We start from the raw sequence: 25,911 nt of genomic DNA, 5'->3' as shown, positions 1-25,911 counted from the left end.
GTTTGAAGACTGATTATTTTGTGTGGAAACAGGACACACGCTTTTCCAGCTGATCACTCTCTTTTAGAAGTGAAGGCTTTTTTGCTGTGATATAAATTTGGTACCCTAAAGACTTGGAAAGGATGGTCACAGGAGATTACTTCGGTTCTCTATTTTGATATGAGTAAAGAATGGGCAAGGGAGTACAAGAAGCGTGAATGGCCTTGCTTTGTTTTATCTTTTCTCAATTTTGTATTCAGTTCAATATATTTTAAAGGAATATTAATAGTTTCATGTAAGTGATCATTAAATATTTATTTATAATATATATAATGTAGATGCATTAACCTAATATGGGTATGAGCAAAAGATCTGATACACCGTACACAAAACATTCTGCGACTCACTATACGATTATTTTTTCTTTTCAGGAAGAAGAGATTAGCAAAAAATTGCATGTATATAATAGATAGTAAATAATAGAAATAATAACATCAGAAAACATCTCCACACAACACAACAGATGCAGGACAATAAGATGATTAATTATTTGCTGGTGTCATGAAGTGTAACCCTGACACTGATGTGAGTGAGTTTCAACTGGCTGGGAAGTTGGCACCCACTTACAGAACTGTACAGGATTGCTCATCAAACCATCAGCAACAGACAAAGGATTTATAATTGATTGGTGTGCAGCATAAAATTGGATAGTGAACGTCACATTGCGTACATATCTGGCTTCAGTTAGACATTTAATCAGAAACCACTGATACATAAGGGCCATTCAGAACAATTAAACTTTCATTTTAGATAAACTATATGTGTTATGCATCAGTTTATTTCAAAAAAAAAAATTATTGGAGAAATAACATTTGATTTGATACATATATTAAAATGATTTTAATCCAGTGAAGTTTTTTCCTGATTGCTGTTACTTGCGTGTCTTCATCACAGATTGACGTCAACTTGAAAGATGAGAATATAAGGCCCCAGTGTTCCTGTTCTCAGGCACATTACTTGTGATGTTGGACTAATATTTCTTGTCCTGTAACTTGGCATCTGTAATGGAAGTGGTAAAATGTGAATTGAAGACATTCTAATCTGAGTTTAACAGGCATAATTATTAGCCTCCCTCACTTCTGTAATGTTGGATCCTTTCATATTTAAAATTAGCTTTTTTCAAAATACCGTCACTGGTAAAAAAAAATCATTTTTCACAATTAGACAGTTTTACCTTTTGAAGCTGATTGTTGGTGTAATTTTGAATCACATATATTAAAATTATAATTTAGCCATTATTTTATTGGTTCCATCAATTAGGAGCGGTTATATATTTTCGATGTTAGTGCAGTTACACTTATGTGTGAACCTGATGACATTTAACTTCTTATCTACAAACTTGGTACCGAAACATTTAGACTAAACCTTTTATATCACATCACTTGGTTACAGGTTAAGGCTCCTGGTTCTTAGTACAGCACAGTGCAGACTATGCCACCTAGAGATGTCCCAAGTACTGGAATTCAGGTAAACTATACATCAGTCTTCTATTTGATGCTTTAGGTTTTCATCTTCCCTGGTCATGTAATGTATCTCTAAACCCCTCAATGTACCTGTTTTTTATTCCTCCTCCTCTTCTTCTTCTTCTTCTTCCTCCTCCTCTTCTTCTTCTTCTTCTTCTTCCTCCTCTTCCTCAACCTCCTCTTCAGCAGCTTCCTCCTCTGGCTCCGGTTCAGGTTCAAAAGTCGGTTCCTCCAGGTCTTCATCTACGCCCACACCGGCCTTCACCTCCTCTTCCTCTGGACTCTCAGGGTCACCCCTCTTCTTGCCAGGCCGCTCACCAAACCACTTGGGCAACTTGGCTAAATAAAAATGCAGGCGATTATCAGTTTTGAAAAATAATTTGATCTCACAGCTGTTACCAAAAGATTAAACTTAAAATCATGATTACAGGTTCGCATGGTGGTAAAGATGTGGATTGTGGTTTTCTGGGTTGGAATGCCATGTAGTCTTGTAGGTTGTTACCATTGTTTCAGAGGAATGTAAAACCTTCATTTTCACTTCATCCCTGAAGATGGTGGTAGTATGTTCTTTCAGAATATTATTAACCATCTACAAAATTGCCCAATGTCACAATCCAGAAGACACAATCCAAAGTACCAGATTATTTTGCATATGTTTGAAAAACATATCCCTTTTTGTGTAATTTCACTTGAAATTATGCACTTTTGTACTATTTATGTTGAGTGAAAATTTGTTTCTTTGCATAAAAGAGAGATATTAAGGCTTCAGTAATGAAGTAACAATTTGGTAATATGTGGGAACTTAAAAAAGTTTCGGGACAGGAGCAATATCTCGTATGCTTTGCCATTTATATGCAGTTGACTTTTCAGCATCTACCGTCTGTCAGCAGTTGTTTGAAACTTTGCTGGAAGCTATCATGTACAACCTTAGAGCAACATGATCTAAGAAGTCACTTGAATGTCCGCTGCAACCTTGAACTGCCTGCATTTTGTTTTGTCCAGATATGTAAACAATTCACAGTAACACGGTACAAGATCAAGGGGTGTGTTTTCTCTTGTGGACTTCTTCATCCTTAGGAATAAACTCATGATGCATGATTCTGTGCCAAGAACATCCATTATTGCCTTCACTTTCCAGTTATCGTGCAAGAACTTTTTGGATCTTCCTGATGGTTGAAACTTTCACATATAGGATTGTAATTTATTTTGCAGAATAGGTCATCACTGCTCCTGGTAAGGTTGTTGTCTTGTTTCTATGGCAGGTCATTGTTCTTAGTACAGTGTGTTTGCAGATGTGGTGCATCTTCATGTTCCTACTAAGGATGGCCTCGGCGCTAGCTACCAGAATTCCCTCCTTCTCGCGAGACATTGTGCATTAATTACCTTCAAGTGATTCACATCCATTCTTGAACCTGCAAAATCCTTTAAATAGTGGCCTTTTTTGGTTTGTTGCCTCATGTAGTCTTATGGCTGTATGCCTGTGGTTTGGAGGAATATGCTGCCCCCGTTTTCAGGGTTGACATATAGGACTGTTCTCTCATAGCTGTGACAACCTAAAATCCTAAAATATAATTTTTTCTCGACTCATGTATGTGTTCTGAAACATTTATCACCAATTTTCACAGTCATTGGCAAAATGAGATGTTAATCCATTGATCGTGGTGATCCATTTCGCCACTTTGAAACCTTTCACGCACTGGGCTCTTATGATACTCACCATGCCTGTTAGTCTAATGCTGTGTGTAGGGACTGTGCATTTCTTGACAAACACAAGCAAGCTACAATTTACCTACCATGATGTTGCTCTGTTCACTTCCGTCCCAAAACTTTTTAAAGCTACCGCATATGTAGTCTTACATTGGAACATACTGATAACATTACACAGTGCATTCCTAGAATGAATAAAAGAAACTATACATTGTAACATCATTAAGAATTATGAGATATTAATGCGGGTAATATCCATTTCAACTTACGAGAAACACAACTTCAAATTAAAAAAATTCATGCTTCAAAAATACGAACCAGTTAAGTGTTACTGTTGAGTTACTGAATCTTTGGATGCCTATGAACTTGGGGCTCAAGTTGCTTAATTTACGACTGCTGTGCCATAGAGCGCAGTTTTGAGTTCCTGTTAGACAGTTGTAAGTATACATGGAGTGCCAGGATATGTAGATAAGAAAGTATTAGAGAAAGTTATTACAGGGAAGAAAAATGTTTCTTACTGGTTGCCAAGAATCATTCACTTGAAAGTGATGTTAAGGCCAACATGCAGCAGCGCCTTTGGAAAGAAATATTTTTATATACCATCTATTCAACATTAATGTAGCACATGTAAGTACTTCAGTTTAATTTAAGTTTTACTTTCTTCAGTAAATGGCCTGATACCTATCATACACAATGGACCACAAGATGTCATGTTAATGAGGATTCCGTACATGTGACGCCTTGAGTTACTATACAGTCCCATTCTCTTGGTTGCTAGAATTGGAGATAGAAACAAAATAATACTGGTGTTTGTGTATATACATATGATTCCCATGGCCCCTTGTTACAGCGAGAAGAGGTGCGATCACACCGTATTTCGGGTAGATGAAGTTTGTTGTGTCATATATTTCTAGTTCGCATAGTGACTGTATATTTTGTTGTCATTTTAAATTTCTCAGTTTGTACGTTTGCATGTTTCTGTTTTATCTGATTGTGTAAAAACTCTGTACATCTGTACATCACGGGTGCTCAAAGTCCTTTCACTCTATGCTAGATTTGATCAAAATAAGCTTGTCATAGATAATATATCTATAAACAGATAGGTTGACAAACGTTTGATATTACAAGCCTCTTTTCCTAATAAAACATTAATCTTAATATTCAACTGTAAATTGTGAGCTATGAAACACAAAATAATTATTATAAAAATAAATATTTTTATCATGTGCTTGGCTATAAAATAAAAACACAAATTAACAAGTGTTAAAAAAAATAGTTGTCATTGTAGCTTGCTCTAACAGAATGTAATTGAAAAACGTTTATCACATGACTGTTTCTCAGTAATTTAGTTCTGCCAAAAGATAAGCAGTGTGCATTATTTTTAAATACTGTGTGTACAAACTTACATTTCTGGCGTGAATCAAATTCACTTGACTTATCGGTCCACTGTCGCTCCATACTCTCTTTGGTTTGAGCCTCTAAACCCTAGAGGAGGAGACCAAGGAGGCACACAGTATATTAAATCAAACCAAACCCTTTCAACTGGAAATGGAGAAAGTGTGGGGAGAAAATTAATAATTTGTTAGTGCTATTAGTTTTACTATCTTGTACATCTGTCAAAGTTATCACCTCTTTGACAACCATTTGTTAGCCCTCCTTGTTGCCAGTTGTATCATTATTTAAACCTCAGTTAGGCTTCTTAAAAGTACAATGGGATGTCTCCAGTGGATATTATAAGACTGGAAACAATTTCAATGTTAAACAGCAGGATGTATGATAGTAATCACAAAGTGAAGTAAGAGGCAGCCATAGTGGGCATAGGCCCCATGATAACTGTGTATCGGGCATGGGATTATGGAAAGCCTGGATTATGTGTGGGGCCAAAGCACATATGCTAAAATTCACACATGCAGGAGTCCTAAAGCACAAGGCCTGGGATACATGCCATGCTGCCTCAAACATGGGATCATTTCAGAATTGTGTGTGCTGTCAACTTGCCATACTCTGACTCCAATTTTTATTTTAAACTTGGTTGTCAAAAAACAAGTGATAACTGTGAGTGATGTGTGTCATGGCCACACTTAACAATAAATAACACATGTAACAGGTGCAGATTGTTACACCTTCACCACATAATGTTCAGGTCTTGTGGTGGTGAACACATTTTATGGGCAAGCACATATTTTGACAGTTCAGGGTGGGGAATGTAGACTCTTTTTGTCAACAGCTTACTTACACTTGCTTCTCTTGGTAAACATGTCATACTTGGATTTCCAAACTTTCTCACTACTCTCTGAACTTAATGTCACCCATCCCTGCGTGAGGACATCAAACACAGTTAAATCAGCACATAGAGTACAAATGTAGTTTTGTTGCCGTTGTCATGATAGCAGACAAACACATCATTGCAAAAGTCTCGCATGGATCATGTCTTTTTATTGGTTTTATCTTACTGTACTCAGGTAATTTTTATGGTGAACTTTATATAATTTTTATATATATATTTTTATTTCCATTTGGAGAACTTAAATGTTGTGGTTATGAACTGTGGTTTTGTCTTTCAAGTCTCCTCTGAAGTTCTTAGATATTCATATTCATATTGAGCTGTGCTTCAGATAGAACAGTTATGTTGTCGCACGTACAACAGTGTTTACTTCAAAGCAAAAATCCCTGTACTGTGCTTGACTGATCCACTTCAAGACATTGCAACAAGCTGTGGAGAGACTGGAAGGAGAAGAATTTTCAGCAGTGGAGCAGCTTGAAACTATTAGGAAATACAGAATAGGCAAGAAAGAATGTTATAAAAGCAAGAATAACAGTGCAGCGCAATGTGTGAGCGTATTTGGAAAGAACTGATTGCCTCATAAAAGATTTTCTATAAAATGCCATAATGATATTACAACTCCTTGAATGTTTGGCACTTGCATAATCTTCCATTCAGCTTATTTATAATGTTTCTTAAATTTGTCATATCCACTGACCTTAAAACAAAGAGCAGTCATCTGGAAATTACAATAATTTACTTCTTAAATTATGAAATATTGATTGGATGGACAGTCTTTTGAAATTTGACAAAAGTACTTCATAGGCAATGTAGCAGAGTGTTTCTACACACTTCATATTGATCACAAAGACCCAATTCTAATTTCACATAGTAATGGACTGTACATAAAATTTGGAACAAAGAAGCTGATGTGTTGATTTTAATTTTTTCAACATGATGGAACTTTCAAGTATCTTTCTGCATTGACGCAGTTTGTATGTCAAACCATTACTTAGATGTTCATTTAGAATATCATGTAATTCTTGAATTTTCAGAGATGATGCAAATTTGTTTCAGGTGCTAGGAGCAAAATTGAACTTTTTCTTCTTTTCGATTTTTACTTACCTTGTCACTGAGGTTAGATTTTAATTTGGTCACATTTGTGAAAGTAGCGTCTTATCTACAATTAATACTATAAATTTGGAACTTTTGAGGTTACTAAATGGTTGACGATGTTGAAGGATTTTAAAATAAAGATTTCATTTATGGTTGTACTTCCTAGAACTGGTATCTTGTATAAATAATGAATAATCCTTTGTATAAGTTTTCAAAATACTCTGTTTTGTTTTAATATCTACACTGTTCTTAGATGTAGCATACTCTTACTTACCCCTTCAAAGAGCTTCTTTTTGTCATCATAAGATCTTGTGTCTACACGACGTTCATACTTTGAGGCTACCTGGATCTTGGGCTATAAACAACAAAAACTTAATAAATATTATGACCACTACTCATAGTTTGTATAGTTAGTCAGTGTTAGAAGTAATTTGTTTTCACACCAACTTATCAAAATAGGAGGTGGTTTATGTTTAGTGATAGTTAATTTTATATAATGAACTGAATTGTAGTTTTTCATGATTTCTTGATAAGGATTAATTAATGTTTTGTGTATTTATAATTCATGTAAAATAAGATGGTGATACAAACCATTTCAAGATGGAATTATTCAAGTTTGCTTGACTTTTTAAATTTTTATTGAGGAGCTGTGCATTGGAAGATCAGAATATTATAATTGTGTCTGGTGATTATTGTGTAATTTTCTCGCCAAGCAAATGCTAGGCTCAGGATTGCAAAGACCAAAGCCACTCCTTTCTTAAGACTATTCTACTTCTTTTATTTTGCTCCTGTCCATGGTCTAACAATGTAACAGAGTACCTGCCTTGCAAAACTTCTCATTGATAGTGGATGGCATGACTCTCCAGATTCAATTTGAATTTGACATTAAAATATAACAAACCATGTATCTTTCCAGGTTCATGACACCTTGAAGCCTGAGAAAAAGAAAATGAGCTAGTCATCTAACTGGTTTGGTGACTGCCGAAGAGACCTCGAGGGGTCATGTGTGAAACAACAGGATGTACACAGATGAGTCAGAAATTGTAAGTGAATTTCAGACATTCTTAATCTTATTCTTATTCATAATCTCAGCACTAGATGGAGGTAAGTGGTCAGCTTCATGCTATGACCTTTTCAGTCCTGGGGACAGAATCCCTGGTATCCATTTAATATGAGACTGGGTGAACTGCGGAGTTCATCTGCATGTGATGACAGAGAGAAAGCCCTGGCCCTTGTTGGATGTTCAATCTGTCCTCCAGCTTATAACCACTCACTATACATACTGAACTATCATTGCTCATAATGCTAATGATTAACTCTCAGAATTTATAATTAAAATAATATTGTACTTACGGGGTATTTGCCCGTTAGAGCTCTGAAACAGAAGAAGAGTGAAAGAAATTACAAACCATATAAAACAGACAATGAAATGAGATATGTGGAAGAATGTGGTTCAAAATAATGTTAAAACTTGTATTAACTTCTCTGCTGCCTGTATACATATTCTTTGAATGTGTTTATATGCATAATTTGTTAATCTCTGTTATGCAGCCATATCGATATTAAAGAAATATAATTTCAAATGAATTCAACATATTTCACTGCTTGTGACTTGATGAAACAGATTATATGTTCACTATTAAAAACTGTGGAGCGATGGCTCCTTGCATACTGATACTGTTTTATATTAATTAGATCAGAGTGTGTCCATTATATTTATACTGTTACATTTATTCTTATATTCAGATTGGCGCTAAACATGGCTGTCGACTTGTTGGCACTCCTGCATTATATTTAGGATATTTCGGTTTCAGATACTCGCTCAGAGACCAGCTTTTCCATTCCACCAGACAAATGTGAGGATGTACCTCAAATTGGGCCACTACTGCTTTTTTCCAAATTCTTTACAATTTATTATTCATTTAATCATCCTGTCATTCAGTGCTATTATAATGTTGGCATTTGAAAGCATCACCAAATAAACCAGGAAGGAGTATGAGCAAATAGCTACACTGACCAGTTCACTTCTGAATGTGGAACTAATTACTTCTATTGTAGTATACCTGCTTATTACTATAAGCTTATGCACAGAATAATGAAACCTCTGATTCAGGTCATGTAATGTACAACTGCTTTATAAAACTGGATACTGTGACTCTGTAAAATATACCTTCTTTTCAGCAAATCTGAGGTACGTAATCATATATTACAAACACTTACTGGGGAGTGGTTATGGTATTATACTCACTCTGGGTCCAGGCCCCTCTTCTGGGCTTTGTGGCGAAGCTGTTGCTTCTGCCTCTCCTTCAGCTCTTTCAGCTAGAACAAGTAATTAACACATAAGATCGACAGAGCCACAGTAATTATTGTTAGTAATTGAACAGGTTAAGGCATTAAATACCTAGGAAATTCAGTTACAGAGATGTGTACTTGGAAATAAGATAAATAATTTTAGTAACATGAATGGATCAGTTAGAAGAAATATGTCAAAGTATATTCAATTATAATTTTGTTATTTTTAACATAAAGTACTTTGTTGCCATTTAGATGAGAGATGTGAATTCTGAAAAGAGGGGACGGGAAGAGGTTGGAGGCACAGAAGATGAGGTTCCTCACATCACTTGCTGGATTACATTAAGAGACCACAGTGCACAGTGAAACAGGTATGGACAACATACAACATGATTTGTGGTATATTTTAAATTATAAGTAGTTTGGGTATTTGAAAAAAAAAAAGATTGCAGAGTTACAGCCATCTTCCAGAGAGAGTTACTGACTTATGATTGTAAGGGTCTTCCTACAAACTGAGTTATTTCATTGTAATTCTTTGAATGCAAAAAAGAAATTTCAGTGGCTTACTCCCATGTTCTCTGGTACGACATAGAGAAATATACAAATTTCCCTCAAGACCAAGGATGTTTGGATGTACACACTTATAACATGGATACAAAAGTGTTATCCTATAATTACACCTAGATTTCCCAAGACATTTTCAAATCAATGTTAGTTTTCCTCACGTCTCATCCTTCTTGATAAGCACATGCTCTGCCAAAATAAAAAATTATATTGAATTGAATCCAGTTCCAAGAGATGCTATCATTATGATAAGTTAAGGTTTGACTGAATGCATTGCTGATTTCCTAAAAGGACTCCATTGTATTATGAAAAGTGTCCTCAACAGCTGCAGTATTACAAATATTAACTAATCATAGCTTTCATATTGTCTGAACACAAATGACATATGATTCAACGTTGCTAATGAAAAGTGATTAAATCTTAAACCCAAGTAGATCTGAGAGCATTCATTCACACAGATGTCTGTCTGTGATTTTTTTTAATCATTGAGTATGAATCAACTGCACTCAGTGTCAAGATGGACATTTTGCAGTCCAGCTTCTTCTATATACCAAAACGGTGATACCTACATCATAATCCTGTCTCTTCTGCCTTTCTTCCAAGTCGTACTTCTCTGTTTCCAGCTTGATGATTGCATCCCAGAGTTCAGTTGCCTTGGTTTTCAGTTTGTCCACGCCTAAGTTCTCGATATCCAGAGGCTTAATGCGGAAACTGAGCGAGATCTTCTTTTCTTCCTCAAGCTGCTCCTTGGTCTTGTTTCTTTCAATTTGGGCAGATGACAAATTGAACTGTAACAAATTTTAAAATTATATGGACTCCCACAAATATATCACACATTGAAATCCTTAAAATATAATTTTACCTATTGACATATAGTTATATATTTTGGTATGTGCATATATATTTGTGTTATAAAACTTATATTGCCATATTTTTAAAAGTGGCGATTCTCATATTGAGATATTCCAGGCATAGGACATGTGATACTGTGTTGGAAGGGACAGAAAACAAAATTTAAACTGGCGTAAACTGAGTTTTGAAGTCCAGTCAATTATGGATGAAGCCACACAATACAACCTGGGATAAAAGTCTTTCCATTTTTGTAGATACACCCAAATAAAGTAAGCAATACAGAAGAAATCTAAAATTATATGATATGTTCAATAAATTTATACTTTGTTATGAAACTGAGTTGACATGGAATGGCCACTGCCTGTACACTGTACTGCTGCTCTTGAATTGCTTCCAGATCTAGGTTAGGTGAATATTGATCTGATTACTTTTTAATCAAAGATTATTGCAAACAAAATTTTTGTTATATTAGATGAGAGATGTAAATGTACTTACTGATGGATCCTTCTTCTGGATGGTGAAGTTGGGCCCCTTCTGTTGTTTCTGTTCCTGTAGAAGTAAATGAATTCAACCATATAATATCCTCTGTAACATTATGTGAATTCAGAATGTATGTAATACATTTGTCTGACTTCTGTATTCTTCCTACCTTCAGGGCTTGCATCATGGCCTGGCGCTTCTTCTCAGCCTCCTCTAGACGTCGTCTCTTCTCTTCAATATCTCTCTGTTTCTTCTCCTCAATCTCTCTGACTCTCCTTTCCTCTTCTTGTTTCTTACGCTCGGCCATGCGCTTCTCCTCATCAGCTCGCATCACCTGTTCACATGTGTTTCATATCTTAGAACATGTTGCTATAAAGATATCTTCAGTAATTTAACAGACACAGAAGAATTGACATTGTGTACTTTATATCAATTTTAGCATGTTCAAGAGATTTATGCTGCTTTACTTCATATTTCACCAGTATAACAATGGTCACTTTTCATGTGAGTGCGTTAAGTATCGATACTTTGTGCTTAACAAAGCTGGATAATATTATTAAGCAGAGCAACAACACAGTATGTGGTACCTTGGATTTTACCGCTCTTGTTAAACACACACCTTGCGTTTGGATTGTTTCTCCTTGAGCCGTTTGAGGTCCTCTTCCTCCTTTGCGCGTTGTTTGCGCCATTCTGCAATGTATTCTTTAAGCTGTTCATCTAGAGCAGATGACTTTTGTTCTTGACGCTGCATGAAATATTAACAATTAGCTGGGAGATGGTATTTTAAAAATTAATTACATTAAGCCATACTTATTAGAACTGGTAGTTAAACATATTCAGTCTTGATAAATATTTAATTCCTCAAATTGCAGAAATATGTATTACTCCTGTACACAGAGTGTTTAGGACTGCATACAATGGCTTCCCACCTTGCTGTTGTGGAATGCCACATTTTGTGTGCATTAATTTCTCAGAGTAATAGAAAGTTGACATGACCAAAAGAGGAAATATTGCTGTTTAATTTTAGACATACATGTTTATCCATTTTGAAGAAATCAGCTTGTTTCATTTTCTTCTTACCGCATTTCTGCCATTGCACAGTGTATGTTGGAAGAGACCGACAACTTAAAAAATTCAACAGTCTAATAAGATGAATAGACGTAACAAAAAAGAATATTTCTGTATATGTAAATTTAGAACTGATATGCAACTCACCTTAACAAATTCTGGATCTCCTTTCTCCTCCACCCTAAAAGAAAGTATTTGAAAGCAAATAATCAGATTTAATTTTGTTCTATAAGCTAAGGCTATTAATTTTCTCCTGAATTATGTTTGTGTATAACCTTGCCAATCAAAACTTTGCTTCCATACCTATGTCTGAGAACTGGAATTATTGTAATAAAACAAGAAACAGACCTTGTATTAAGTTTTATAGGTCTCAAATAACCGTTTATGTCATGTAAATCTAATACAATATAAATTTTGAAACTGAAGATATTTCAATATATATGGTAACTCTGTTACTGATTCAAATAATGATACTTGCCACATGAAGTTTAGAACAAACACAAAAGCACAAACTTCAGCCCAAATTAAAATAACTGTGCATAGGTGTGTTAATTGCATGAGGAAAAAATAGGATGAAAATAAAAATAAAATGATCTTTCACTGAGAACATGCACAGTGGCTTTTAAACTTGTTTCACAGAACACACCACAACAGAAATATTTTTAATGTTTGTGAAACACAGCATAAAATTCCTGTAATAGAAAACTTGCACTGAGTTCCGCATGATGCAAGAGAATTATGTGAGAACTCAACAGAAGGGCAGAGTTTATTACTGGCACAGATATTACAAAACAGATTTGATTGGTTGCACTTTCACACAACATTTCCACAGAGAAGTTGAGTTATTAATCTCTTATTCTTGATTCAGAAGTAGTTCTTAAACATTTCTTGTTAATTTTAAGACCGATAAAAATTGACCACAGTATGCTCATTTATAGACATTTTTACAGACAAGTTAGTGATGGCAAACAGCAAGCGCACCTTTCAGTGGAAACTGAATAATCATTCTCTTAATAATGTGAGTAATTTACCTTATTATTTTATTATTTTTGCACATTGTCTTATTTTCCAAATATATCAACTATAAATTTATGGTTTTTGGTGATCATGTCATGCTGAGAATGTAATTGTGCACGATAATTACACTTCCTTAAAAAAAAGACTTTATTTCGAAATAACTGGTCCTATAATTGAGTTTGCCTCACTAATTTGTACAAGGGAACTATTTTCCTGCTGTATGGTGCTATAAGGTGCTAGAGGGAGGAATCCTGAATGAGTAGTATTTAAGTTTCAGTTTAACATTACATTTTGGTTAAAACAGCAGTGACAGAGTGGTATCATTCAGTTGTGTAAAGAAGGTGTGTGTTTATCATGAATAGAATGCTGATAGAGAAACTGATATTCACATAATATACACTCATGCATGTAAGATAATTTTGCATATTTTTTCAATCACCAGCACACTTGCGCTATAAGTCAGTTTCAAAGGCTCTGTTATCACTAAGTTTTGCCATATTTGGGGCATTTAGGGCAGGCTTGTTTGTTGTTTCCAAAGGAAAATCATTCAATCAATGTTATAAATGGCCATGTAACTTTATTGACGTAATGCAAAACAGTGATCAGAAAGTGACTCATATACCATGCCATTCTCGAGTAGGTATTATTTCAGAACACGCAGCGCCCCAATCTGTAGGGTGTTGAAGTGCTGGTCAGGTGACTTATACATGGGTAAAGGGGTTCTAGGGTTGGTTGGAAGGCCACAGCCATCAGGTGTGGGGGAGGGGGGAAGAGATAAAAAGAAAGACAATAGAAAGAAATGCTGCTTCCCATTGGTTCCATCCACAAAAGTCTTTTGTTCTAAACACATAAATGTGATCTTGCATCAGCTATTTAAAGGATATTTTCCTGTAGGAAGAAAATAATAGGATAGTGAAAATTAGCTAACTCTTGAGTGATTAATTTTGTGGTTACCAGTTGTAACTGATTTTTGTCTAAGAATATTACAATTTTAAGTTTGCAGTAGAGAATTTAATGAAAGAATAGATGTTTTTGTATTCCTTTTCTTACTAATAATATATAAGCTGTGTTTGATATCAGAAGACTGAACTTTGTTACATCATAAAAGAAAACGCACTTCTGTGCGGCAACTTATTAGGTACTGGAAAAAGAAACGTGACACAAAGGTGCACGTTTGCTATCATGGGAAGGATATTCACTGGCACACTCATGTTTTAATAGGTCAGTAATTATAAACTGTTTATTCATAACAAATGACATGCATGAAAAACTGAAATACTTAGTGAATCACTGAATTTAAAAAAATTGGGCATAAGATTTGAGAGCATGTGGGAAGCAGCGTTTCTCTCGTTCAGTGCACAGACATGCCAATGTGTGTTCCTCCAAGACATGTAACACATAGTGCTGCTGTACAGACTTACACAACAACAGAATGCCTGGGCCTATAAAAGAACAAAATAAAGAGCCAATTACACTCAGTTAATATTAACACCAAGAGAGTTAGCAATACTAAAAAATAGTTACTGTGTAAAACAGTTTCTTTACTTTAATGTTTAAAATCTACGTATGGTAATAAGCCTAAGGATGATATGTCTTAGTCAAAACTTTGAACCAAGTTCTTGTACTTCAGGTACAGGATGTAACATGTGATCACATAATGAACCACGAATCTGCTATTTTATTTAAATTTGTTTCTTCATTTAAGATAAGGAATTTTGCCACCACAGTGTGATTCATATTTTTTAAAGAAATTGCTTAATATCATTTTTGATCAGGATTGAAGTCCCACAAAGTAATTCTAAGCTGAGGTGTGGCAAAAACTACAATTAAACATTTTAATTCTGTATTTGTTGTACATGTCAAAAATATTTGTGTGTTGGGCATACGTAATGGATCTATAGATTTATACAAGAAAGTACATGTTTTTTCATCAAATTTATGTTTAGCAATTGACACTAAATTGATACTGGGAAAATGTAACAAGCTCATAGCTGTAATAATGTTTCATTACTACTTATAGAATGGAAGAAACATATGCTTGATAATTAATATAGCACGTGTTGTGGTGAGGGTAGTATTCCCAAATCTGTCTGGAAGCATATTCTGTGCTTTTTTGTATGAATTTTTGGTTGTTAAATAACAGCTAGTTAAAAGTTATTAGATGCCAGTTTTAATAATTTGTATATTGGACTATTAAAAAATTGTAATATTATGTATCATATTGATTAACGAAATTCAGTCGTACAGGAACTTGTTTCAACAACTTAAAAGCTCAGATAGGTTACATTTACAATATACAATACTGTCTAAAAATCTCAGTCAAAGTACTGAAACATTTCTCAACCCTGTTATATCTACTGACTAAAATTTTTCTGAGTTTGTTATGTTTAAGTTGAGGTTGTGCAGTGACCTCAGACCTCATTGTTTGTTTCTTTATTTTATTCTGGTGGGACACAAAGAAACCTTTTGAAAAAAAGCAACAAGTACATTACTGAATTTCAATTTCTTTGCTAACCAGTAACATATACTACAATTTTTCCTTTATCTGTAACTTTTATGCAAAACCAAATGTATGACTTTTCACAAGATCTAATTTGTGTTTGAAACAAAAATAAAATCAGAACAAACTCATTAAATTTAGTTGTGTTGTGTCATAATATTATAAAAGAGTTTGAGTATACATTAATCCTCTCTCTATACAAATACTTTTTCTGAACATTTAAATTATACTGTGTAGTATTCTAAGTTTAAAAGAAATTTCTGAAAAATAATGTCACTGTTTAGTAACGTAATTTAGTGGAAGGAAATGTAATGAATTTTCTGTAATGTTCATAGTTGACACTTGTAAAATCTGTGTCGAATTGATAGTTAATATGAATTCTTAAACTTGACACCAGTTGAGAAATGCTTTTAAAATGCATGAATTACTTTTTCTATCTATTTCTTTCAGGTATACTGCTGTCTGTATGCAGTGTGTAATCATGCCAGGTGAACTCCTCTGCATATCTGAATCACTATGGACTACACTACTGGGGATACTTAAGTAACTACAGTAGTTTCAAACCATCTGTACACTATGATCGTAAGTACCTATACTGTCATGTGTAAAGCAAAAGCGTTCATTTTTACTGTTTTATTATGTCATAAGCCACTGCTGAATTAAAGTTTATTGAATTTAATGAGCTGTATTTTTAAATAAATCAAAGATTCCTGATCAGAAACATTTAATTAAATAATAATATATCTTAAACTGTGTATTTTTGACATTTTGTTTGTCAACATACATTATTTGACGACAAAATGTAAGGCAAAAATACATGAATAAACTGTAGAAAGTTGAATGCTTGTAAAACTTAGAATCATTTACTAAAGCAAGGGCCCACAGAAACAGTGAACGTAACACAAGTATTTCATCATTGCTCTGTGAATGAGTAGTTGCCAACATATGAAAATCTTATTGAGAAATTTCTGTTACATTGTGTCAGTGTTTATGTAGACTTTGCTCTTTAGGTGTTCCAATTTATTTTAATTTCTTGCTTCCAGAAAAATTTTCCGAGACAAAATGGAATGTTCTGAGGTCAGTCCTCTTGTATGAACTGGAGACAAAACTGAGGTGTTGTCCTGTTTCCAAAATATAGCATACTGACTAATTTGTATTGTATGACATGACTGACATTGTGTAACATATATTTATAAAGAAAGTGTTCTTATTTTATCAGTACCTTTCAGCTTCAAGATGTATTGAATTTCTGAGTCGCATTAGCTTAAAAGAAACTGATGGGCAAAATTCAGTTTATGTATACATTGTATTTTGATGTGATCATTAACATAATTCTTAAATGTTTTATTTAAAGTATTTCAAGTAAGCAAATTATCTTCCATTTTATTGCAAAACTCTATATAGGATGAGTGTAGTGGAATTTTTGTGACTGTGTATTAATTAGGAAGTAAGAAAATTTGTGTATACAGATGAGGGTTCAAGTCAAAGACAGAATTGTGACAACTTCCTTTAGGGTGTTTATATTGGAAATGTTTTTAATAATATCCATAGCTCCAGTAACCACCATCACCCCACATAATTGCAAATTGGTTGTACTTCAGCATTTGATAATTTCATCTTAGAAACAAATTGTAGGTGCTACAGATGAAGTATGCCCAAAGCATCTTGGAAACTATAATGTTCTTTGTAACACAGCATATCTTTTGCTATCTGTTCCCTCTGAGCAGTAACATATTACATATAATTAAGTAAAACCATAGCCAGGTAGCTTGTATGTTACACATAACTGTTAGCACATTGTGCATACACTTAACTTTGGACATGGTAGAATCTGAACCAAGTCTGTCCATGTGTTATGACTGTAACTTGTCAGCTGTTACGTAGGGAGCATGAATGAAGAAAAGAAAAGATGGATAGACGTGGTAGACCAAGAGAATAAATAAGAAGAATGTATACAAGGAATATAAAGCAGGCAGCACAGACAACACAGAAACAAACGTAACAAAACAAAGCGCTTCACTTTAACTGTGGCGAATCTTCACACTCACAAATACTGAGTTAACCTGCTGGCCAGTCCTCTTGTGCCTCAAGACCACAACAAAAAATCCAGAGCAAAGATCTTTTGATAATATTTATAGTAACATAGTGTGCAAAAATATGTAAAACTTGTTTGTTAAAACAAGAAAATGATTTTAAACTTAAATTTTTAATTCTCAAGGCCAATCCAAATTTATATTAGTATTAGCCATTGTGTTACAAGATTAAATATATATTTCCAAAGCCATACTTAGAGGAGCAACATTTAAAATGATTTTAAAGAAACACTATTGGCACTTGTGCTAGTTATAACAGATCACATTTCAGGCTTTGCTTTCAAAATAGACAGATTGTCATGAACATAAAATCAGAAATTTTCAAATTTTAAAAAGCGGCTGGTAACATGGAAAGCAAAATGTCAACACACTGAAATGTCTCACCACAAAGAAGCAATATTTTGGTACCATCAGTTTTCATTAAAAAGTAACTATGGGTGAATTATAATTAATAGTTTTACACCAGAATGCAACTTGATTAATTTTGACATTGTTGGTTCTGTGTGGTAAAACAATGCACATTGAGTGTGATTGCTGAGCAGCTGATTGGACTGGCCTTTGAAGACTGCCAGCAGAAAGAACAAGTAGTGTTGTATAAGTACGGCGATCCACTTACTCTTTCTTCGTTTCCGGTTGCTTTCTGTGTTATAGATGGCAGCCCAGGGAAGGAGAGCAAAGGAAAACAAAAACTGCATGAAATCTATCGTTTTCACAGGGACATGAAAATTATGGGTAAGAACTTATGAAATATGGACATTTCTTGAGGTTTGGTTTCCGGACTAGAGAATAATTAAAAATTGTCCTTGTGTCAATTTGTGATTAATTAAATATAATATATAAGTGCTACTAGACATCACTTCCTGAAACATAAAATTGTGTAAGATAATAATTATAATACAATTAGTAAATATATATCAGTATGCAATTCTGTACTGTAATTCCACACACTCACCCTTATTTTACATTGTAACCAACTGTATATTGAACAGTAGGTCTTTAGCATTGAATTACTTGAAGCGGTGCATTCTAGTACCAATAGCTGGGAGCTGTATAATCATAAACTGGTGTACATATATTACACTTGTGTTCTTATTACTGTATGGAATGTTACAGTCATTAAAATTCTGCTGCAAGTGGCTTATTTGCTATTAGTGATTAATGCAATTATAGCATTATTAGAGCAGCCATTCCTTAGTTGTTTGCAATTTACACTTTTTTTGGTTTTAAGCACCAATGGGACATGTGTCCCATGTGGTGAGTAGTAGAAATTATTCGATTATCTGCCTTCCTTTCAGTCAGCACCAGTTCATGTGTGCACAAACATTTTTAGCAACAGTGTTGATTATTGCTTAATGGAGTTTGGTTACTTAATCGTTTACCTATAATGAATTACTCATGTTCTCAGTTGCATAAATTAATGAACTAAGCATTTAGGTATGAGCATTGTATGTATTAATCAGATCTTATATTATAGATCAGTAGTTTAGCATCTTCTATGTTAATAATTGACTCCAGTTAGCAATTAACAAAAAGTTAACTTCAGCATTATGATTTAAAATGCATAATATAATGTCTCTACTACTGCAAAACGCATTAATTACTAATAACCAGCAGTAATTGGTTAAAGTTGCATAGGCTATAGTAAGATTGTTGAACTACTTGTCTGGCTGAAGCTAACTGAATGGCAGTAGGCTCATGTAGCATCATTACCAGTGGATTACTTCAGTGGTTGTATGCAGCAGTTATACTTACTTCCTGCAAAGAACAAGAAGGAAACAGTTAGTGACAGAAGTCTAAATATACCATACAGTTTGTAATAGTTCAATAGACAAATCTGGCTGATGAAAATAATTACTCATACATGAAAGGAATATTCGTTTTTTGGTTAAGTCTAGTTCTGAGTAGTAACTGAATTTGATTTATGTGGTCCCAAATTAGTTTTATGTGTACATGTGTGATGTTGGTTGAGGAAATATCAATGCTCTCTAATGCCAGTGTGTTACCTATTAAGTTAAGTGTGGCCCAGTTCCATGATGATTCCAAATTGCTAAAGGCCACTTCAGATGATTACAAGGTGAAGTTACATAGTATAGTCACAGCTACAAATTTATTATAATGTATGTAAAAGAATCAAGAAGTTAACTATTCATAATAGAGTATTTTATTACATTTTTAAGTTTGTGTGTAGAGTAGTATTTAGGTTATTAGCGTATAATAAAAGTTCTGTTTATGTCAAAATTATTTACATAACATTAGATACTTTATAAAGCAAGTGAGAGGTTATGTTAAGTTAAAGTGTTTTGGTAGTTCTCTTTATGAGTTATTTAGTCAATAATTATATAAATTAGGTATGTAATTTTATGGTTATGTTGTGTTATTTCCATAACCAAGATTATTATCCTCATCCTATCATACTTTCCCTGATACAAGCAACAATTCTATTTAAGAATTATCACTTGTATTGCAACTCTGAATTATCATAACTTTGTAATTTATATTTATATTGGAAACAAGTATTATATTTCTGCTATGACATATTCTACATCATTGGCTTAGGCATATGAATGATCTATGGAATGTAAATAAATTCTATTCTGTTCTATGACAAGCAGAAGAAGTTAAAGAGTTCAGAGTTTGAATCTCGTTATTTGTGTTTCAGAGAAGCAGGCATTTCCAAGTGAGAGTTGCATTGAACATGATTAAACTTTTATTTTGTTTCAAAATTGGTGCTCTGTAGTCTGAGATACTTTTTAAACTATAAATAAGTAAAGTAAATGGATAGAAATAATAAAAGAAAGATTATATCATTATTCTTGTTATGATCTTATAGGGAGGAAAGTGTGTTTAGAATTATATTTCAGAATAATTAAAACTACAGAATATTTTAAAACACTATATTAGGAATTTTAAGAATGTACTTACGTATCAACTTGAGTCTCTTCCTCCTCCTCACTGGAAACAAGAAGTCAGCCCATCAGTAAAACAAATATAGTACAGAATAAACTGATTTTCATTAAATGACTTCTATAATTTGAGTGTATAAATTGTGATATACAGCACACACCTAATCAGCAATGTAAACATCGTGTGATATTAATCACATATAAACATATATAATTCATTTGAGTACATGATATGAAATATTCCCCTTAACTGCACTGGTATCATTTTCATAAAGTGAATAAAAATATTATCTTGAATCCTTTTCTCTTCACAGGTCGTCTTTGGGATTCGTTCATCGGCTGTCACTTAATTTCAATGAGGTAGGCCTCATAGTGTTTAATTTTAATTCCTAAATGTTACAGATGTTGGCTTTTCTAACTCATTCTCCTCCGTATGAGACTACAATTTGTTTCACTTATTTAACATTTTAAACATATTTGTGCACAATTTTCTAAGAACCTGTTGGGCTAAATGAAATAAATATAACTGAATATGCCTTATAAAAGCTAACATCAGCGTGTTCCTTTTGTCATATCTCTGCCCCCCCCCCCCCCAATCCATCCGCATTATTTGTCTCCTTTCCCTTAATAATAGGCTTTCGTGACATTCCTTTTGAGATCAAACTTCAAAAGAGTAAAGAGAATGATTATATAGTAGTAAATAATTCTTTGCGCCATTTCAACAAAGTAGTTATTATAAAGGAACACATTATGTTTCCATGTACTTTTATGTAATTTGTGGCAATGAGGTTGAGGCGATACCTGTGACTTCTTACAGCCTGATATATGGAAAGTTACCACATTTTGTTGTGTGCGTCTGTTTTTTCCTTCAATATCCCTTATTACTTTTAACATTTTTTAATACATTTCTAAACAATATTTGACACCAACTTATGCGAAGTGTAGTCTTGGGCTAAAGAAAGATTTGCATGCATATTCAGTACCAATATAACAGGCAGTGATTTCTTTCTAAGAGGCTTTAGAGAAGTTGTGAATTAAATGTAACTTACGAGTATTCCTCTTCGTCGGACATGGCTGTGGATGGTTAACCGGGCTGGAACAGAGATGAAGAGGGGCATGTAATTGTTTGAAGTAATGTAACACAAGTGTTGTTCTCTGGAGAGAGAGAGGGGGGGGGGAGGGCAGAGTATTGTAGCAACCTCTTTTTATCAATAAACCTCCATGCAGAAGTTTGAGAATGAAGCCGTTTGCAGAACGCGTGGGTGTGGCTAGTTAGAGCAGATGTATGTATAAGGCAGGTATTTGCGCTAGTTGTATGACACTTTCCGTCTCGTACTTCTGTGACTGATTAACTCATTATAAATTATTACTTCCTAATTGTTATTTGTCGATGCACCGGAAACGTTCATGTCTGAATTGCAGTAAACAATTTTCAATACGGATTCGTAGGTGAAATTTAATTTGAAGTCTCCATGCCAATTCCTTAATGTCTCTCGTTTCTATTAGGTTTTGTACAGATAAATGGAATGAGTATTTTTATATTAAGTAGGGATATTTTTCATTAAGCTCTCCGTCTCTGTGTCTTTTAAGCAGTAAATTAATTTGCGGCTGCTCTCCCACAAACTGACAACTTAATTTCTACAAATATTTCTATACGTGGCACTGGTTTTCATTTCATTAGTGAGCAAGCTTATTTCTGAAGTCTTGATTGTGTTTCAAATTGGGGCTCGTATTTTCACTCTCGCTTTAAATGAGAAAATCTGTTTTGTTGCATCCAGGTCGATCTTACGTTTGTCACAACATTTGTCTCCCCCTCGCTTACCATTCATAATCTGAGACATTTACTAAGTCTCTGGCGAAATCTTTGTTTCGATGGTGAGCCCTCAAAATTGTACTAAAACCTCTGGCAAGGGTTCTCACTTTATTTTATGTACTATATAAATGAAATATCTAGCTAAATTGCACAAAAAACATAATGTTTCTTGAAATTATCTTGTCGTCCTTTTCTTCAGTAGGTCAACCAGTTTTACTAATTATATATAAAGACTCTGTGACTTTGCGTTGCTCTTGGAACCTGATCTCACCCTTTTTTTATATTCTTGTGGGATTGGTTGGTTTCTGAAAAATGTTTTACTTGAATAATCTACAAAATCTATTCATATCTAATTGAAATGTTCTCAGCATATTAAATTGTTTGTGATATCAGAATATTTCTTCGAATTTTTGTTTCTGGTGTGTTACTATATTTTACCGTATTGACAAGACCAGTCATGCCACAGACCAGTTCGACTACTTGCAATGAGACATACAGGAAACATAACTAATTATAACTTCTGCCGAAGGCCCAGTTGCCGACTATTTTAGGACCCCTGCTGGCTGGCTGGCTGGTTGACCCACGTAGCTTATGATAGTCGCTCAGTGCCCACCTTTTGCGGAATCAAGAAGTTCATTATCATTTTCACGAGAGCCCACCCGAGCAAGTTGAATCCGTTCCGCACTTCGCATCGTATTTCAATCGAACGTTAATCGTGCATTTCTTACTTAAAGTAATGATATTAACGGGTATCAGAACAGTAACATTAACTGAAGGAAAAGGACTAGAAGATTTGTAAATAATGCTTGAATATCGAATCGTAAAATTACTGTAGCAATACAAACCGATGAACGGAAGATACCAGGGAATCAGTGACGCCATTTTACAAGAAATACATTGAATTAATTACTAGTAGGATTTGAGGTGTAAGCACTGAATTACCATGGTTCTTACCCGAACGCAATATAGCCTGTTATTTAAATTCATTTATGATACTTTGTTTGAGAAATTTCTCAAGTTGATGATTTTCAGAGAAGAAAACTCGATATAATTAGACGTCCTAGAGATTATTCATGACAGCAAATTGCACTGTGTTCTCGAATATAGAATACGTAAATCCTTTTATGTCATTACAGTTCTTTATCGGTGATAAAATCATCACTTCTTCACCTTCAGCACAAACGTATTCACATTAACTCCATGCAAATGTATGAAAGTAATTGACAAATTAAAGGCAGTTTTATTACAACCGTTGCAAAAATTATCACAGAGAATAGGATAGTTAAGACACCTTATTTTTACGTGTAATCGTTCCGATTTTTAACTAATTTGTTCCAAACTTTCGTGATTACATCAGAATAAATTATTGATTGATGCTCGTTTGAAATGGATTTTCGTCATGATTTTTTTATCTCCCAGATACGCTCCTTAACATCAACACAAACTGCAGTTGATGACAGCCCAGAACGTGCAACACCAATAATCACACTCGTCTCGAATCCGAATATTTTCACCCATCCGTAAACTTTCCTCTGGCTCCTACATTTGTCATTACATTGAACTGTCATGGTTCCGTAAGTATCACTGGTTTCAAACACTCACTCATCGGATCACAGACCGTCACTCTTCGTCACTTTATTATCAGTTCTGAAAATGCATTGAAAACTAAAATACTGCAAATGAGGGAACATTCTGCAATCTTTTCAATGATGATAAAGCCACTTTCCATAACAATTAAAACTGCCTTTAATTATGTTAATTTCCCTCAGTGTGTTGTACACGTGTAACACTTCGTAATAAACCATACCATCACAACATATTTGATATCATAAAATCAAACTTACGCGTTCACCAAAATGGAAGTCGAAGAATCACTTGCACAGAGAACTTGGTGTAGTGAATGTGAATTCTACTCACACTTTCTCAAGTTAGAAACGGGGCGAAGCGCCTGACGCTCGCGAAGTTGGAATGTGGAGTCCGCGGAGGCTGTGGCGGCTCTGACCCCTTGTCCAAAACAGTTGCGCCTTGGTGGTGTACACTTTCCAACCCGCCTCGCTCCTCCCAAACTCTCGAATTATCCAGTTACAAAAATAGCGTCGCCCCTTCGTTGTTCAGCGCGCAAGGAACCTCCAAATTGGTGCGTGCTGCCAACTTGTTCCGTACAACTAAAAACGTTCCTCTACGAATTTTCTCGGGTGTGTTCTGGACACCGTCCATTTGTTTGAAACAATGTCAGCACACGTTCGTGAAACAAATTCACTACTTGGCTGGTAGTAATTGTATTTTGCCTTCCACAGGCATTCGTGCATTTTATCGGGATATATATTGGTAATTTGATACGATATCAGTAACAGTAATTAACAATATGTTAGGAAGATGCAGACTCTTGTATGTCTATGAAACTGAGCTGGCTTAAATGACACGAAGTCAATTCTTAAGTGGTGTTAGAAATCCGAATTTCAATGGTAATTTACACAAAACCACGAATTAATGTAATCGAACTTACCCAGAGAAAAATATAAACATGTTTTTGCCTCGTCGCCATATTACAGGACAGAATCTGGAATTGCTTGCAAAATCGTGCAGTTCAGAAACTTTTGCCTCCTCTCCTCCTGTCTACAAATGTAAACGTTGAAACGTATAAAACTATAATTTTGCTTGTTGTTTTATGACCGTGAGACTTTCCCCTCACATTAACGAAAAATCGGGATGCTTAAGTAAAAAAGTTGACTTAAGACGGATAAAATGACAGGAGGCTGGAGGAACTTTACACAGAGGAGCTGTTAAAGTTTAACTCGTCGATTAAATCATGGCTGAGATATTTGGGGAATGTAGCACTCGTGAGAGAAATGAGAAATGCGTATGTAATTTTGGTTGGAAATCCTGAAGGGAAGAGGCCTCTGATTAGACCTAGGCATAGATGGGAGAACAATACTGAAATGGATAATAAGGTAACGGGGTAAGAAGTGTGAACTGGATTTGTTTGGCTCAGTACGGGGGCCGATGGCAGGCATTTGTGAACACGGTAATTAATTTTAGGGTTCCATTAGAGGCGGGGAATATTTTGACTAGCTTAGCTACTGTCAGCTTCTAAATAAATACTCTGATACATGAAGTTAGATAGTTGTTAAGCATTTTAAAAGTGTTAAGGCAAATTAACACTATTATAATAATATTTCTGAACTAGTAGTTCAGAATCTGACTATTGAAGAGAAATTTGTGTACCCAGAGCTGTAGATAATTTTCTCAAAAACCATGTGCCATGTATCGTGAAGAAAGCACGAACTTTTTTTTTTCCACTCGCTAATTTTCTTGGCTTACGCTTTGCTGTTTAAAATAACCTCTCCGCTTTTCGTCAAACGATACTTGGGGGTGAAATCTGAACTTCTAACTTCTTAACTGGCTCGTTGCTGAAAGGCAAACCAAGGTTCGTCCCAATAGCTAATACACACGAAACATTAGTTTGTCAATGAAACTGACTCGCGGCTCATTTCCAACATTCGTGCGTCACCCACGACAAAAGTCGTGCAATGTTTTATGGATTGCTAATGGGTCAGGGGTAGACTATCTTTTAAGACTTTTCCTACATGTGGGTTCCGAATTATGAAGGGAATTTTCGTAACAATTTTTATTTCACAGTACCAATAATGAAGCTCCGAATTACGCGGTTTTCTCCAGTCTCCCATTACTTATTCTCTCTCTCTAGTCGAAATATTATTCTCGTCGGAATTTTCAGACTCA

General features: G+C 34.6%; 1 protein-coding gene and 2 long non-coding RNA genes across 6 annotated transcripts in view; 1 reads left to right on the top strand and 2 right to left on the bottom strand.

Moving 5' to 3' along the window:
* Nucleotides 1-712: 712 nt before the first annotated feature.
* On the bottom strand, nt 713-18,176 carry up (Troponin T, skeletal muscle). 4 transcript variants are annotated; one of them, XM_087353431.1, is made up of 12 exons: nt 18,071-18,176; nt 11,992-12,025; nt 11,396-11,521; nt 10,946-11,110; nt 10,792-10,845; nt 10,014-10,232; nt 8,837-8,907; nt 7,942-7,963; nt 6,863-6,943; nt 5,446-5,524; nt 1,593-1,841; nt 713-1,038 (listed from the first exon to the last, which is right to left on the bottom strand). In XM_087353431.1, the coding sequence occupies exons 4-11, from the start codon at nt 11,105-11,107 to the stop codon at nt 1,600-1,602; spliced, it is 930 nt and encodes a 309-aa protein (XP_087209557.1). In that variant the 5' UTR covers nt 11,108-11,110; nt 11,396-11,521; nt 11,992-12,025; nt 18,071-18,176; the 3' UTR covers nt 713-1,038; nt 1,593-1,599. The 4 variants fall into 4 exon arrangements, with proteins under 4 accessions (XP_087209557.1, XP_087209556.1, XP_087209559.1 ...); XM_087353430.1 differs by lacking the exon at nt 5,446-5,524 and adding an exon at nt 4,616-4,694; XM_087353433.1 differs by lacking the exon at nt 18,071-18,176 and adding an exon at nt 14,283-14,331.
* Nucleotides 6,937-25,911, top strand: part of LOC147873067 (uncharacterized) — a 67,863-nt gene continuing 48,888 nt past the window's right edge. The window contains exons 1-3 of the long non-coding RNA XR_015536374.1: nt 6,937-7,631; nt 9,136-9,251; nt 15,812-20,717. This is a non-coding gene — a long non-coding RNA (uncharacterized LOC147873067). The remainder of the gene's footprint in view (nt 7,632-9,135; nt 9,252-15,811; nt 20,718-25,911) is intronic.
* On the bottom strand, nt 20,373-24,226 carry LOC147873068 (uncharacterized). The gene is made up of 3 exons (XR_015536373.1): nt 24,015-24,226; nt 21,407-21,450; nt 20,373-20,406 (listed from the first exon to the last, which is right to left on the bottom strand). It is a non-coding gene; the product is annotated as an uncharacterized LOC147873068 (long non-coding RNA).

This window comes from Zootermopsis nevadensis, unplaced genomic scaffold (genome assembly GCF_977971745.1).
Source record: "Zootermopsis nevadensis isolate Lab colony 2312 unplaced genomic scaffold, Znev_1.0 Znev_ptg000022l, whole genome shotgun sequence".
NCBI classification, from domain to species: domain Eukaryota; kingdom Metazoa; phylum Arthropoda; class Insecta; order Blattodea; family Termopsidae; genus Zootermopsis; species Zootermopsis nevadensis.
This window is presented reverse-complemented; position numbering and strand designations above follow the sequence as displayed.

What these genes read in the sequence shown, in the direction of transcription:
- up (XM_087353431.1), bottom strand. Translation starts at nt 11,107, where the DNA reads ATGCGAGCTGATGAGGAGAAGCGCATGGCCGAGCGTAAGAAACAAGAA. An exon ending in CCATGATGCAAGCCCTGAAG is followed by an intron (nt 10,846 to 10,945) that starts GTAGGAAGAATA and finishes TTACTTCTACAG; the next exon opens with GAACAGAAACAACAGAAGGG. An exon ending in CTCTAACGGGCAAATACCCC is followed by an intron (nt 6,944 to 7,941) that starts GTAAGTACAATA and finishes TGTTGTTTATAG; the next exon opens with CCCAAGATCCAGGTAGCCTC.